This window comes from Calliphora vicina, chromosome X (genome assembly GCF_958450345.1).
Source record: "Calliphora vicina chromosome X, idCalVici1.1, whole genome shotgun sequence".
In the NCBI taxonomy this organism is placed as follows: Eukaryota; Metazoa; Arthropoda; class Insecta; order Diptera; family Calliphoridae; genus Calliphora; species Calliphora vicina.
In genome coordinates, this window is record NC_088785.1 from 4034695 (window position 1) to 4048635 (window position 13941).

At 29.5% G+C, this 13941-nt stretch overlaps 1 protein-coding gene across 5 annotated transcripts in view; it reads left to right on the plus strand.

Moving 5' to 3' along the window:
* The window catches only part of pan (pangolin), a 183398-nt gene that overhangs the window by 74285 nt on the left and 95172 nt on the right, over positions 1-13941 (plus strand). For all 5 annotated transcript variants that reach the window (XM_065514763.1, XM_065514762.1, XM_065514765.1 and 2 more), the window contains exon 4: positions 1776-1887. In XM_065514763.1, coding sequence (XP_065370835.1) covers positions 1776-1887 — 112 coding nt within the window. The remainder of the gene's footprint in view (positions 1-1775; positions 1888-13941) is intronic.

Below are 13941 nucleotides of genomic sequence, written 5' to 3' on the forward strand. Positions count from 1 at the left end.
GTTTAATCCTGTCTCTAACGAGGTCTTGCGGAGGTTTTTGTATTTAAATCTATGGAGACTAAAAATGTAGATTTCTTTTATTTTTTATTTTTTAGTAATTTACACTCACATTCTGCATTCAGCGATATAAAATAATACTTAAAGTGAAAAGTTTGATAAAAGAGTATGTACATACTACATACTTATTTGTATAGTTGCAATTTACTTTATTATTCTTGAGTACACACACATTTTAGGCGATTGCGAAAACACACTAGTAAATCACAGCACAGCACATCGTAGCGTATCGCATCTCATACAATTTATTTACTGCAGTATAGATTATTTTTTGCTTTTGCACTGCCATCTTCTTAATATAAATATTTTAAATTCAATTATCTTTAAATGTTATATTATTGAAATACCTAAAATTTTAGGCATAATTCAAAATATTACATAATTTTCCAAATAAAATTAATTTATTTTAATTAAATGAACCAACTCTTAAATATTTGAGTCATATCAGCTAATTTTAATCCGTAACGCAGCGGCTCTGAAGTTTGTTAATATGTTAAAACGTGAACAGTTTTTACCAAACATTTGTAACTAGAGTATTTCCGCAAAATTTTCCATCCCGAAATCCCAGTAAATTGTGCAAGAATTCCCGGCAATTATTTTCCTTAATTTTGACTTTCTCTAAAAGATGCTTAAAGCTCCAAAACAAATCCAACAGATAGATTTTTATTTGTATCCAATTACATTTTAACACCAAAGAAATTTTTTTAGATTTTTAACGAAGTCTACATTCTTAAAATTTAATAATTTATTCTGTGCGGTAATTCACGGCATCCCGGGAAATTTCATATTGGATCCCGAGTTAAAGGTAAATGAAAGGTGCGAGAAAAGAAAAACTCGAATTATAACGCAATCGTTATATATGTATATTTATGTTATTAAAAAGATACTAAAATAAACTGAAATAGGTTGGATAATTTTTGAGTTATTAAAACTTCTCCTGATCATAATAAGTGCTGGGACTGGAAAGTTGTATTTATTTAGTTTTTGCAAGAAATTTGTTATTAATTATTAACTCTCACATTTAGTTCTAACAGAATCGTAATATATCTATATATATATATGTATATAAAAATGAAATGGTCCATGTACGTAATGTCATTTCCTGAGAACGGCTGGAGCGATTTGGCTGATTTTGTTTTTTATTCGATTCGATTCAAAAATTCCGGGTAAAACTCGGAATTTATTTTGTTTGAGTCCAGTCAAATGTAATAAAAAGGCTCTCTAAAGTATGCAGTACAAATTTAGATATTTTATTTGAAAATAAATATGAACAGGCAGGAGTATGTGATTTGGAGAAACTTGAAGAACTAACATTAGTACAACTAGTTTCATAGAAAATTAACTCATTCAAGAATTCATATCAAACCTTTTGTAAATCTTGAGGAGGTAAAATTAGTACTGTATTACGAGACCTCTCAGAACGACTATATTTTTTCGTTACAATTTACTGGCAACTCAGTGTATATGATTTTGGTTACTTACCAACACAGAGAGTTTAAAAACTCTCTTGAAATATTAAAATTATTTATACATTATTAAAATAGGAAACAATTATCTTTTCGCTTATGACTCTGTTAAAATGTGTTTACACTCACACGGTAGTATTATGATAATTCTGCTCTAATTGAAGGTTTTAAAAGCAGCTAAAGTTCATACTAAAAAACTTAATTGTATGTTTCATTAATATTTATTATTTTTTTGTTTTATTCTTTTTTCAGGCAAACAAAATTGGTCTGCCGCCGTTTTTCTGCCATAATGGTGATCATCTGACGACTCCTCCGCCTGCACACTGTGGTATACCTCCCTATCAGCTAGATCCGAAAGCCATGGGTATGTAGAATTGTATATGATGTTACTACTCACCAGCTTACTAACATTAAGGCCCATTATTACAACTTGCCAATAGTTAAAGGTATGATGTTATCGCATTGATAAGAAGTAGTTGGTTATTATAAGTTTACTTTAAGCTAAAGGGAAGATCACCTTGCCTTTAAATATTATAGGTTTATGTATAAAAGTAAAAATAAATAAATTTTTATGTTTGTTTTGACAATAAATAAATATACATACGTAAGTATGTATATTAACAACCTAGAGAATATTTTTGAAATATATTTGTTGCCACTACGTACAACTAATTTGTCAAAAGTAATGGGTGTTTTCTCTGGTATTGCCATAAATTAATTAATTTTATTTTACAACGATTTTTTTTCTGTATTCCTCACTTTAATTAATTTTACAATTACGAACAGGCAAGTTGTAATAATGGCCCTAATCATATCATATATTCACATAAAAATCACATTATATAAATAAATAAATAAATAACGAAATATGATTTGATTTTTAAACTAAAAAAAATTTACATCATAAAAGATTTGGTTTAAAAATATTGACAAAAAATATGAAGTTGATGCATGGTTGAATAATATTTATTTCTGAAATGATATTGGATCTTGATAACATTGATAAATCCAACATTTATGTCCAAACATTTTAAATTTGAGATAATGGCCCAAATAGGTTATCGGATTGGCGATCATTGTGATCTCTAAGTTGTTCTGTGTGATGCGTTATTAGTTTTTGTTTTACATTTCAAAAGAACAATTCCTTTACGATAACAGAAATGTACTCGTACTTCTGATCAATGTTATATTGGATTAAATATGTTCATTCCATTCGAAATGTGCGATTACTTAAAACACTAAATTCATACTACATATTTGTAGAAGTTTCCTTTTATTACAACAAGTTTTTCAATTATTAAAAATATAGATGCAAAATCTGTATATAACAAAACAGTTTTGAAAATGTAACCAAAATAAAAAATTAATACACATCTACACATTAAGAAAAAAATAACAACCAATTTTGGTTATAAATAATCAAAACGCCAACGTCGACTTTAATAACACAGGGCTACAAAATCGAAAAAATGTTGGAGGCTTTTTAAAACACTACACAGTTTTGATGTATTGTGGTTCCAGTAGTACAAAAATGGTAAAATTTTTTAATTCTATGGGTAGATTTGGTGGATAGGTTTAGACCAATATTATAGAAAAGTTAAAATTTACATAGCCTTTAATCTGGTAATATATGGCTTTTTAATCGGTTCAGTAGTTTTGGAGCAAAAAATATATTTTGTACGTGAAAATAGCAAATTTTTATGTTTTAAAAAACTCATAAAAAATCGAAAACGACAGAAATTGTTCAGGTTTATTACTTTGTCGCAAAGCTGCATATAATAGCAACAAAATTAGATATCGATCATACAAATCGATTGAGCTTTGCGACAAAGTAATAAACCTGAACAAGTTCTTATAACTCCGAAACTACTGAGCCGATTAAAATGCAATATATTAATACATTAAAGGCACTTTTTGAGTTATCATAAATTATGTGGAGAAACATCTAACAAAATTCACAATTTTAGAAAAAAAATCTATCCATAGAATTAAAAATGTTTACCATTTCTATACTTAGATAACCATGATGCATCAAATCTATATAGTGGTTAGTGAAGCCTTTTTTTTGCTGTTGACCTGTGTAATTCAGTCGCCGTTGGAATTATTTATTATTGATTTCATTATTCTCAAAACTTTGAATCTGAACATTCCATTTCGATTTATATTCAATATTTATCTAGATACATATTGAAGTACATGTTTGTGTTTGCTACATCTAATGGTTTGATGAAGAGGAAAAAAACCCTTAAGAAAAATAATTTGCAAGTCAAATTAAATATTTTTTGTCGATGAAAGTCATACACTGGAAATATTGAAAATCGATGAAAAGTGAACAATCTGGTAATTACTTGACAATCGTTTGGAAAAATGCAATCATTGTTTCAAGTGCACAGTGCTTCAACTAATGGGTGGCAACATAACAATGGGTGGCAGCAGAAAATAAAAACAAAAAACGGACAAAGTTCTTGCAATAAAATCATTTATGCAAAGTTTTTTTTTTGTTTTTTAAGTACTTGCGCTAAAATGAGCATGAGGAAGAAGTTATGCAGGATTAAAGAAGTACATAGTAGAAGATGCTCAGTTGGGAAGTAGGAATTTAAAGCTTAGTAGTACAGTAGCTTTTACAGAACTATTTATACCCTGCACCTCTGTAGTACTGATGTTTGTAACCGGTTAAAAATATTAATAAAAACAATATTAAAGTATATACTAAAAAAAAACCTGAGTCGAGTTCTTGATGTACATATGTGTGTCCGTCCATGTAAACGTTGTAATAAAACTGGACTGGACCCACTTCCCTTTTAGCCCTATTCCTGAAAATCAGTTAACTGTATTATAAATCCTTATAATTATTCGTATTGCCTTTTTTCCTTGACCTTTTTTTCCAACAATATAAACTAAAATTAATCGTACAATGTCTTATATTTAAGTAACATATGGATAATTCCACGAGAATCGCTACCACTACTGAAAACACAAAAACCCATGAAACTTTCTTTCAAGATGATTTGAATAGAAGAAAATAATAAAATGTTACTATGTGAAAGCATTTAGATCGTATTACAACTTTTTAAAGACAAAAATAATAGTTTAATCTGATTATATTTAATTTTTTAATGTTTTTGGTACGTTTTAGGCTAAAATTGGGGCGACAACTAGGCTCCCATTCATACTAGCTTGTAGTATGAAATGAAATTGACTCTGATTGTTTTTTTGCTATTGTAAAATTGTTTATTGAAACCGAACGTATATTTTCTATTCACTTTTTTAGTTTTTTATATATATATATTTACAGAGAAAAATCTGTCACGTACGATATAAAATTTTATTTACTATAAAATCATCCAAAGATTGTTTTTATTTGAATACTAGCTTGGCCCGGTGCGCTTCGCTACCCCTATCGAAGTAAAATAAAAAAAAATTTTAAAAGATTTTATAAACAAATAAATGAATATAATTAATACCGGAATTTCTTGTTTGTGATTAATTGCATACTATGCCGTTGAATGTATAAAAAATATCCTGTTATTTTAAAAAAATCTTGAAGCTTTTTTAAGACATTCGCCTCTTTTTAGTCAGACTCCTTACAATGATATGAAAACTATTTATAAAAAGTTAGAACTCTAGCTATAACAGTTCTTTAGATATCAATTTTCAATGCGTCGAGGTACCAAAAAAACACATGCAAAGTATTGAGAATTGGAATATTAGAGTTCTCCAGATATTCGATAATAAACATTTACTTTGTATTGGAGGGGGCACGCCCCTTCTTAATTTCTGGCATAACAGGACACTGGCATCAACGTAATTTACACAAGTTTAAAGACTCTTACAATTACATTCACTGGATATTCGAATATTTATATATTTTATCTACAATGGTAATAAAATTACTCATTTGAAGCATTACTTTAACTATTATAATTCTCCAGATATTCAATTATAACTATTTTCTTTATATGTAAGAGGTCATTCCCACTAAGCCTATCCCGCCCAATTTCAGCCAAACATCTTAAAAATATAAGAAATTACAATTTTCTTTGTAATGTAGGTCCTACACCCTCTGTTCCGAAGGGCCCACACCCACCGTTCCTATCCCAGCCATGTTTAGCTAAACTTCGTACAGTGATGAGAAATGAATTCATACAAAGTTTAGTTCTAAAGATGATTAGAAATAACTATATACTTTTTTGGTAGGTGACTCACCCCCTGTTCGATCACTCCTATTTTTGGTTAAACCTTTGAAGACTTTTATAATTACATTTCTCCAGATATTAGAAATACTATTTACTTTGTATGGTAGGTGTTACGCCCACTAATCCAATTCTTCATATTTTCACCTAACCTCCGTACAGTACATAAGAATATCTGGAGAATTATAATTTTTAAAGTAATGCTTCAAATGAGTTATTTTGTTAACATTGTAGATAAAATATATAAATATTCGAATATCAAGTGAATCTAATTGTAAGAGTCTATAAACTTTGTGTAAATTACATTGATGCCAGTGTCCTGTTATGCCAGAAATTAAGAAGGGGTGCCACACCCCTTGTTCCCAACCGTCCCATTTTTGGATAAACTTCATGTACTGATAAGAAATTGATTCGTATAAAGCTTGAAGGCTGTCGCAATAATAGTTCTGCAGATATTCTAAAATACTATATACTTAGCATGGGAAGTTCCACGCCCACTTATCCACTCCCGCCCATTTTCAGCTATTCTATGTAAAATGATAAGAGAGCTATTCTGACAAAGTTGGAAGAATCTAGTGATTATAGATCTCAAGAAATTTAGAAATAACTAATTACTTTGTATGGGAGGTGACTCACCCCGAGTTCCGATCCTTCCCATTTTTTTATTAACTTCTTGCACTGATAAGAAATTAACTCATATGAAGCCTTTGCCGTTTACAGTTCTCCAGATATTCGAAAATAAATATTTACTTTGTATGGTAGGTGCCACGCCCACTAATCTAATACCGCCCATTTTCAGCCAACCCACGTGAAATGATAAGGGTGCTATACGGACTAAATTTCAAGACTTCCACAATTATAGTTCACCATATATTTGAAAATAACTATTTACTTTGTATGGGAGGTGTCACACCCCCTGTTCCGATCCGTCCTATTTTTAGTTAAACTTCAAACAGTGATACGAAATTGATTCTTATAAAGTTTGAAGATAGTCACAATTTTAGTTCTGCAGATATTCGAAAATAACTATTTACTTTGTATGGGTAGTACAAATTTTGCCCTCTTTTGTCCCTTTATGGTCCAAGTTAAGAAAAACTATATAGTCTATAATTGCTTCCAAGTAAAGGAATATCTATGTTCCAAATATCAATCAAATCGGTGCAGCCGTTTACTCTTGATTGTTTAAGAACTAAAGGTACCAATTTTACCGGTTTTCCCCCTTTAAATATCTTTCTGGTCCAAGTATTAAAAAAGATATAGGCTATTGATATATAGTACCGTCTGAATGGAACATAAAGACCAAATTATTTTTACGATACTCTTATTTTTGCAAAATCTATTGCCCATATGTATTTGGAAAATTCAAGATGTATTTTTTGAGATATCCTTTGATTAATTCTGTTTTTATTGAGAAACGGATTTCTTATAAAAAAAAAGTTTAAATCTACGATTCATTAGCTTTAATATGGTGAATAACAGTTCTAAAGTTTTTAACCGTTTTACTTTAAGTATTTTTCACACATTTATTACAAAATATGTATGAACTTTGAACCTACTATATAAAAACTAAACTAAAGCGAATTACAAAATTCTGGAGAACTTTAAATATTATAAAATTCAGAAGCGCTCAAAAATTAATGTTTTAAATACAATTGCCCAATTTACAATTGATGTCGTAGTGTTGTAGCGTTGTATGTCATAAATATTTTTCAAACAAATTTTTCGAAACAAAAACAAAACATTAATAAAAAAAGATTACGAAATACAACGATACAACGCTACGACACCAATTGTGAATTGGGCAAATAAAATTTTTAATTTTCCAATTGAATACATATTTGTGGGATTTATATTTTTTTCTGACACATACGAGTAACTATATTTTGAATTTGAGCTTATGGATTTTGCCAATTTTAAAAATTCAGAGGTTTGAAAAAAATTGGAAAATCTTTATAAGATTCCTCTCAAACTTGTTCGTATTTATATAGGTCGAATGGCATTCTTTCTTTCATTGGTGTAGAGTTTTTTTTATTTTTTTTTAATAGAGACCTGAATCAACCTTAAACGTTTTAGTTTATTAAACGAAATTTGTTTCCAAATAGTGTTAACCTTTATTCCCGAAAAATTTGTCATTTATGCTGCCTTAAGTCGGGTAATGTGGTATAGGCGGGTAATATGGTATAGCTGCTTTTCTCTAAAACTAAGAGCATAGGAGTAGCGGTAGCAAGCTTAAGAGTTTTATGATTTCAGAAAATTCACATTGCGTGAGTGTACTTCATTTTTGCAGGTCATAGAAATAGTCAGTTGTAAAAAATCAGCATTATCTTATGGTGGACTTTTTTGTGATCTGTTAAAAATTATTTTTTTTCTACAATCACGTGTTTTAAACTTTATTAATTTAATTTTAAAGTCAAATGGGAATATTTTTCTATTGAAGAACACATTCAACAATATAGTATATTTAGTGTATATGTTTAATTTTATAATAATTTCAATAAAACACGTGGTCGGCTAATGTGGTATAGCTAAAGAATTTCAAGCAAATAATATGCCAAAGAAATGTGAAGTATGAAAATGGGCAGCGGAAGATTTGAAGAACGCTATCTGAGCTATTAGAAACAACAAATGGAAATTTTTCTCGCATCAGACATTCAATGTCTCCTACGAAACGAAGAATGTATTGAGGAGCTTCTGGTAAGCTTGGTCAGCCGCCAACTTTAACCGCATTCATTAAAGATGACTTAAATAAAACGCAACTCATTTACAAACTAAAATACTATGTATCGTTTATGCGGTTTGGTATACAATATTAAAAGAACATGGTGTACCACATTACCCGCCAATTTTTTCAATGGCTTGTTTATGGGTGTTTTCTCTTTTTCCCAAATTTCTCTGAAACTTGAACTTAAAAGACTTTTCTACTTTCATGGATGTAAACCTAACACTTGTAGTAAAACACCAGCTGAAAACTGTTCCAATCGAATTAAGATTCTAAAAATTATAGTCAAATAAAAAATAGGTATACCACATTACCCGAACTTACTCTATATCATGTAACTCTAAAATTTAGCAAGATAAGGTCAAAATTATAAAGTCACATACTTTTCGTACGATCTAGACAAAAAATACAATAGTTTTCGTTAATACTGTTGCTAAAATACTTGTTGCACATACCTTATTCAGATAAGAATCCTGTTAGTTCTATTTATAAACTGAAATATCAATAAAATACATATTAATGTATATGAAATTTATAAGGTCAGTGCTAGAAATGCAAACAATGCTAGATAATTGTTATTTTTGTAAACATTTATTTTGTTAAATTTGAGACACAGTGTGATAGGGAAGAAATATTCCCTTCTCCCTTTTTTTCAAAATGGACCCTTTTTTTGGGTCCTTAGGTGTATTAGGTGTATTCTTTTAATAGCTTTATGGGCGCTTTGTGGGATGCAAGTGGGATATATGTATATCAAAATAAATGTTTTGTAACTCAAGACATAAAACTTTTGAGCTGGAACATTTATTTAGATATATGGGGAATTCCATATCATCGTACGTGACATTTGTACGTAAAATAAGAGTATCTTGAAAATAATTTGGTCTTTATGTTCCATTCAGAGGGTACTATATTTTAAAATAATAAAAAGTTCTTTCGAAATATTGTTGTCCAAAATATTGAGCGAAATAAGCGTATATCGTACGTGACATAAAACGGAACTCATTTTGAGGTACACGTAGAAATATGCGAAAATATTCGAATCGTGAGATTAATTTCTTTCACTAAACGAAATATTTTTACTTTACAATCCGTCATATGTAAATAAAAACACTCTTTGGATGATTTTATAATAAATAAAATTTAATATAGTACGTGACATACCGTACGTGACAGATTATTCTCTTATAGTAAAACAATATATATTCTGTAAATATATGTATACAAAAACTAAAAAAAATGAATAGAAAACATTCGGTTTCAATAAACAATTTGACAATAGCAAAAAATCAATCAGAGTCAAATTCATTTCATACTACAAGCTAATTGGGAGCAGTTTTAGCCTAAAACATTAAAAAATTAAATATAATGAGTTTAAACTATTATTTTTGACTTTAAAATGTTGTAATATGATCTAAATACTATCACATAGTAACATTTTATTATTTTCTTCTATTCAAATCATATTGAAAAAAAGTTTCAAGGGTTTTTGTGTGTTTCAGTCGTGGTAGCTATTCTCGTGGAATTGTCCATATGTATATTCCACTCGCATCCCACTAAGAAACCAAAAAGCTCTTAAATGAATAGACCTAACCTTTCTTTTGAGCAAAAAAAGTAAGAAAGGGTATAGGAGTTACAAAACATTTATTTTGATAGATATCCAATTCACATCCCACTAAGCGATCTAATCTTTCTTTTTCGAAAGATTGATATATATATAGCTATCAAATCTATTTGGGACACATTTTGCTAAGAAAAATATCTAATAAGTTACTCCTACTTGGTCAAAATGTAAAATTTTGATCCCCTCTAACTCAGAGAGTTCTTCACCGATCTTGTCGAAGAATTGTGTCTGAATTACTATCCAAATTTCATCGCGGTCGGAAGACATCGATTTCAAAAGTTGGTTCACTTGACATAAAATCCCGCATATACATATCTACGTATGTATGTACCTACATACATATGTTTGAATGTAGTATGTCAGCTTTAAGTCTAATGCGATTATTAAAATATGTACATATCTAACCCCATTTTATTCACAATTATTGCAAAAATATATTTTAAGAGTAGCACTGAGTTGTCCAACAATATAAATACGAGTATACAAGTAGTTGCCGGGTTCAAACGAGGAATATGCAAATAATCGAATTTTATAGTTTTAATTGTTGCTGCAGTCATATACTACATACATATGTACCAGCTACAACCACCAGTAAATTATAAAGTGTTGTACAAACACACTCTTGGACAACCCACGAAGAAATACACATCGCTGAACGTTTGTAATTGAAAACAATAAAAACCAAAAACCATAAAATAATACACAACCAAACAATAAATATATGAACGAACGCAACAACCAAACTCTTGACTTTCTCACCCCTTAATGCAAAAGCAAACAAATTATTATATGAAATTATAACTTTATATTTTGTTTTATGTTTTTTTTTTTTTTTTTGGTTGATGAACGAACACTTACACACAATCGTACCATTTATGAAAAATATTAATGCAAGTATTAATTCCTCTATGCCGGCCCAGCAGTTCTAGGTGACTGTCCCGAATTAGTGATTATTTAGGATGACAACTAGTTACTTAAATAGCTAGGTGACTAATTACACAGGTCGACAGCAAAAAAGGCTTCACTAACCACTATATATTTTCACATAAAAAATATAGTTTTTGCTTCAAGTTGTTATTATAACTCCGAAACTACTGAGCCGATTGAAGGGCAATATATTAACAGATTAAAGGCTATGTAAATTCTAGCTTTTCTAAGTTTACATCAATAATATCGGTCTAACCCTTTTTGAGTTATCATAAATTATATGGAAAAACATTTAAAAAAATTATCAATTTTAGAAAAAAAATTTTAAAAAATCAATCCATAGAATTAAAATTTGTTTACCATTTTTGTACTATTGGAACCACAATACATCAAAATGGTGTAGTGGTTTAAAAAGCTTTCAACATTTTTTCGATTTTGTTGCCCTGTTTAAGGTTTACCAATACCCACCCGGGTGACACTACACTATAAATATATGCGACGAACGAAATTTTAAAAAATTTAAAAAATCTTATAAAAAGTTTAAAATGGTTCTATTAAATTCTATAGATCTCTAGAATTTGTTCAGTGAGTACAAATTTCATTTAAATCGAAACAAAATTAAAAAAAATATTAAACCAATAAAATCGATGTGGTCACCCGGGTGGGTATTGGTAAAGCGAAGGTTAATTCATCGTTATTCTAGGTAAGCTGGTTTGCCAATAGGAAAAAAAAATGTTATTCCAAAGGTGATAGTGTACTTCAAATTACTTTCGGGCAAAAAGGGTCAAAATATGTTTCGTTTTCATTATGTAAGCTTATTATTGTTATAAGTACCGTCGGTCGACAAAGGGTTAAGCAGAAAGAAAATAAACAGTATGAGAATTATATAAATCAACACTATTTTAATAAAACCAGTCTGTACGTATATCATAAATGTCCAGTACAAAATATACATTTAAAGTGATTACACTCTAGATTACTTAGATACACTTAAGTGACTGTTGACTTCACGCTAGATTACCTGTCATGTATAAAATAACCAATTTACTTCTCTCTGCATTACATTGAGTCAGCCAAATGATCAGAGATTAGTGAACTTTTATTGTCTATAAGGGATACATTGACTACTTTTAAAACTGCTGGGCGGGTTATTATCGTTATTCGCACACACATGCATTCACAGGCACTGGGAAAAAATGTATAGCTGGTTGGTTTGTTGGTTGAATGAATGAATGAATAAATGAATGAAAGAATAAAAATAATAATAATGGTTAAATTTGGTGTATGGATGGATGGACTTAAGGATAATTGTTTCATAAGTATATTTAATGGTTAGCGGTAGGATGTGCTAAATGTATTTACCCTAAGGGCTTATATCATTAAATGGCTCTCAAAATACTTCACACAATGTTAGTAAAAAGATTATTATACATAATTATCATAATAACACAACAACAACAACAACTATAATAATATAACAATACCCAGCAGTTAAGCAAGTTGTCAATGTATCCCGATCACTTGGCTGACACCACTTTATATATTTTGGGTCATTTGTGCTCTTTGTAATGCAGAGAGAAGTCAGTTGTGGCTGTGCCGAATCTTGATACCCTTCACCAAATTATACTTCAAAATACAAATTTTAAATATTTTTAGGTAAACAAAACTTATTTTTTTTCCAAAGTGGTTTTTTTAATTTTTTGAAAAATTTTCTTTTCGAATTACTTTAAAATTTTTTTTTTTAAATTTAGTGTTTATAAATCGGTTAACCAAAAACCCGGTTTTTCTTCAAAATCTCGGTTTTTTGCGAACCGTTTAATTTAAAATGTTGATTTTCGGTTAACCGGTTTATCCGGTTTATATCACTCGGTTAACCGGTTTTTAAAATTTGGGACTAAAATTAATAAATCTCATGTTTTGGTGCATTTTTTATATTAATTGTGTACACATTATAGCAAACATTTGGTCTGATTTGAAACCTAAACTGCTGATTTACAATCTAAACCTCTTTAGATAAAACTTTTTAAGAATTACAATATTTCTAAATAGTAGAGGACTATGAGTTTACTTAAAAACTTTTTAAAAATTAAAATTAAGTTCCGCATAAATCTAGAAGTTAAGCAAAATGATACTAATGATTCATTATAAACTTAGTGATGATTTTACCAAACGTTAAATTGAATTTGATGAACAACATACCTTCTTTAAATAAATTTGACTTCATTAGTGTGTTTTGTTCTTGTTTGGGTTAAAAAATATTTTTTTCCGATTTTGACCCCTTGTAGCCCCAACTTACTATGGTCTTATATACGTCGTTGCAAAGGTCTTTGAAATATCTATCACTAGATATCCATATTGTCTATATTAATGACTTAGTAATCCAGATATAGGTAAAAAATCGAGGTTTTCCTGGTTTTTTCCTCATATCTCAGCCATTTGTGGACCGATTTTGCTGATTTTAAATATGAAACTTCTCGAAAGCATGTCTGACAGAATTATTGAAGATTTGGATCCCAAAGATATCTGGGGTCTTCAGAAAATTGATTTCAACAGACAGACGGACGGACAGACATGTTATAATAACTAGCCACGTAGCTAGTTATGTAACTAGTTGTCACCCTAATGGTTAGGTGAAATCACTATTTCTTGACTGTCAGCTAGAACTGCTGGGTAATGTTGATGTTTTTAAATACATATGTATGTACAGGTTTGTATACATACATACATATGTATAATTTAATTGCATTGCATTTCATTGCACCGTATCCATATATTTTAAGACACTGAACTGAATACATATGTATATATGTATATATCCCAGCGGGAAAAATATGCAGTAAAGAGGTCTTCCTAACAAGGACACAGAATGGCAAAATCGTTTTAATTTTACATTTCATTGGAATCCAAAGCCTTGCATACTCGCTGAAGGCCTGCTTAAAAATACATATTTTAAGGTGA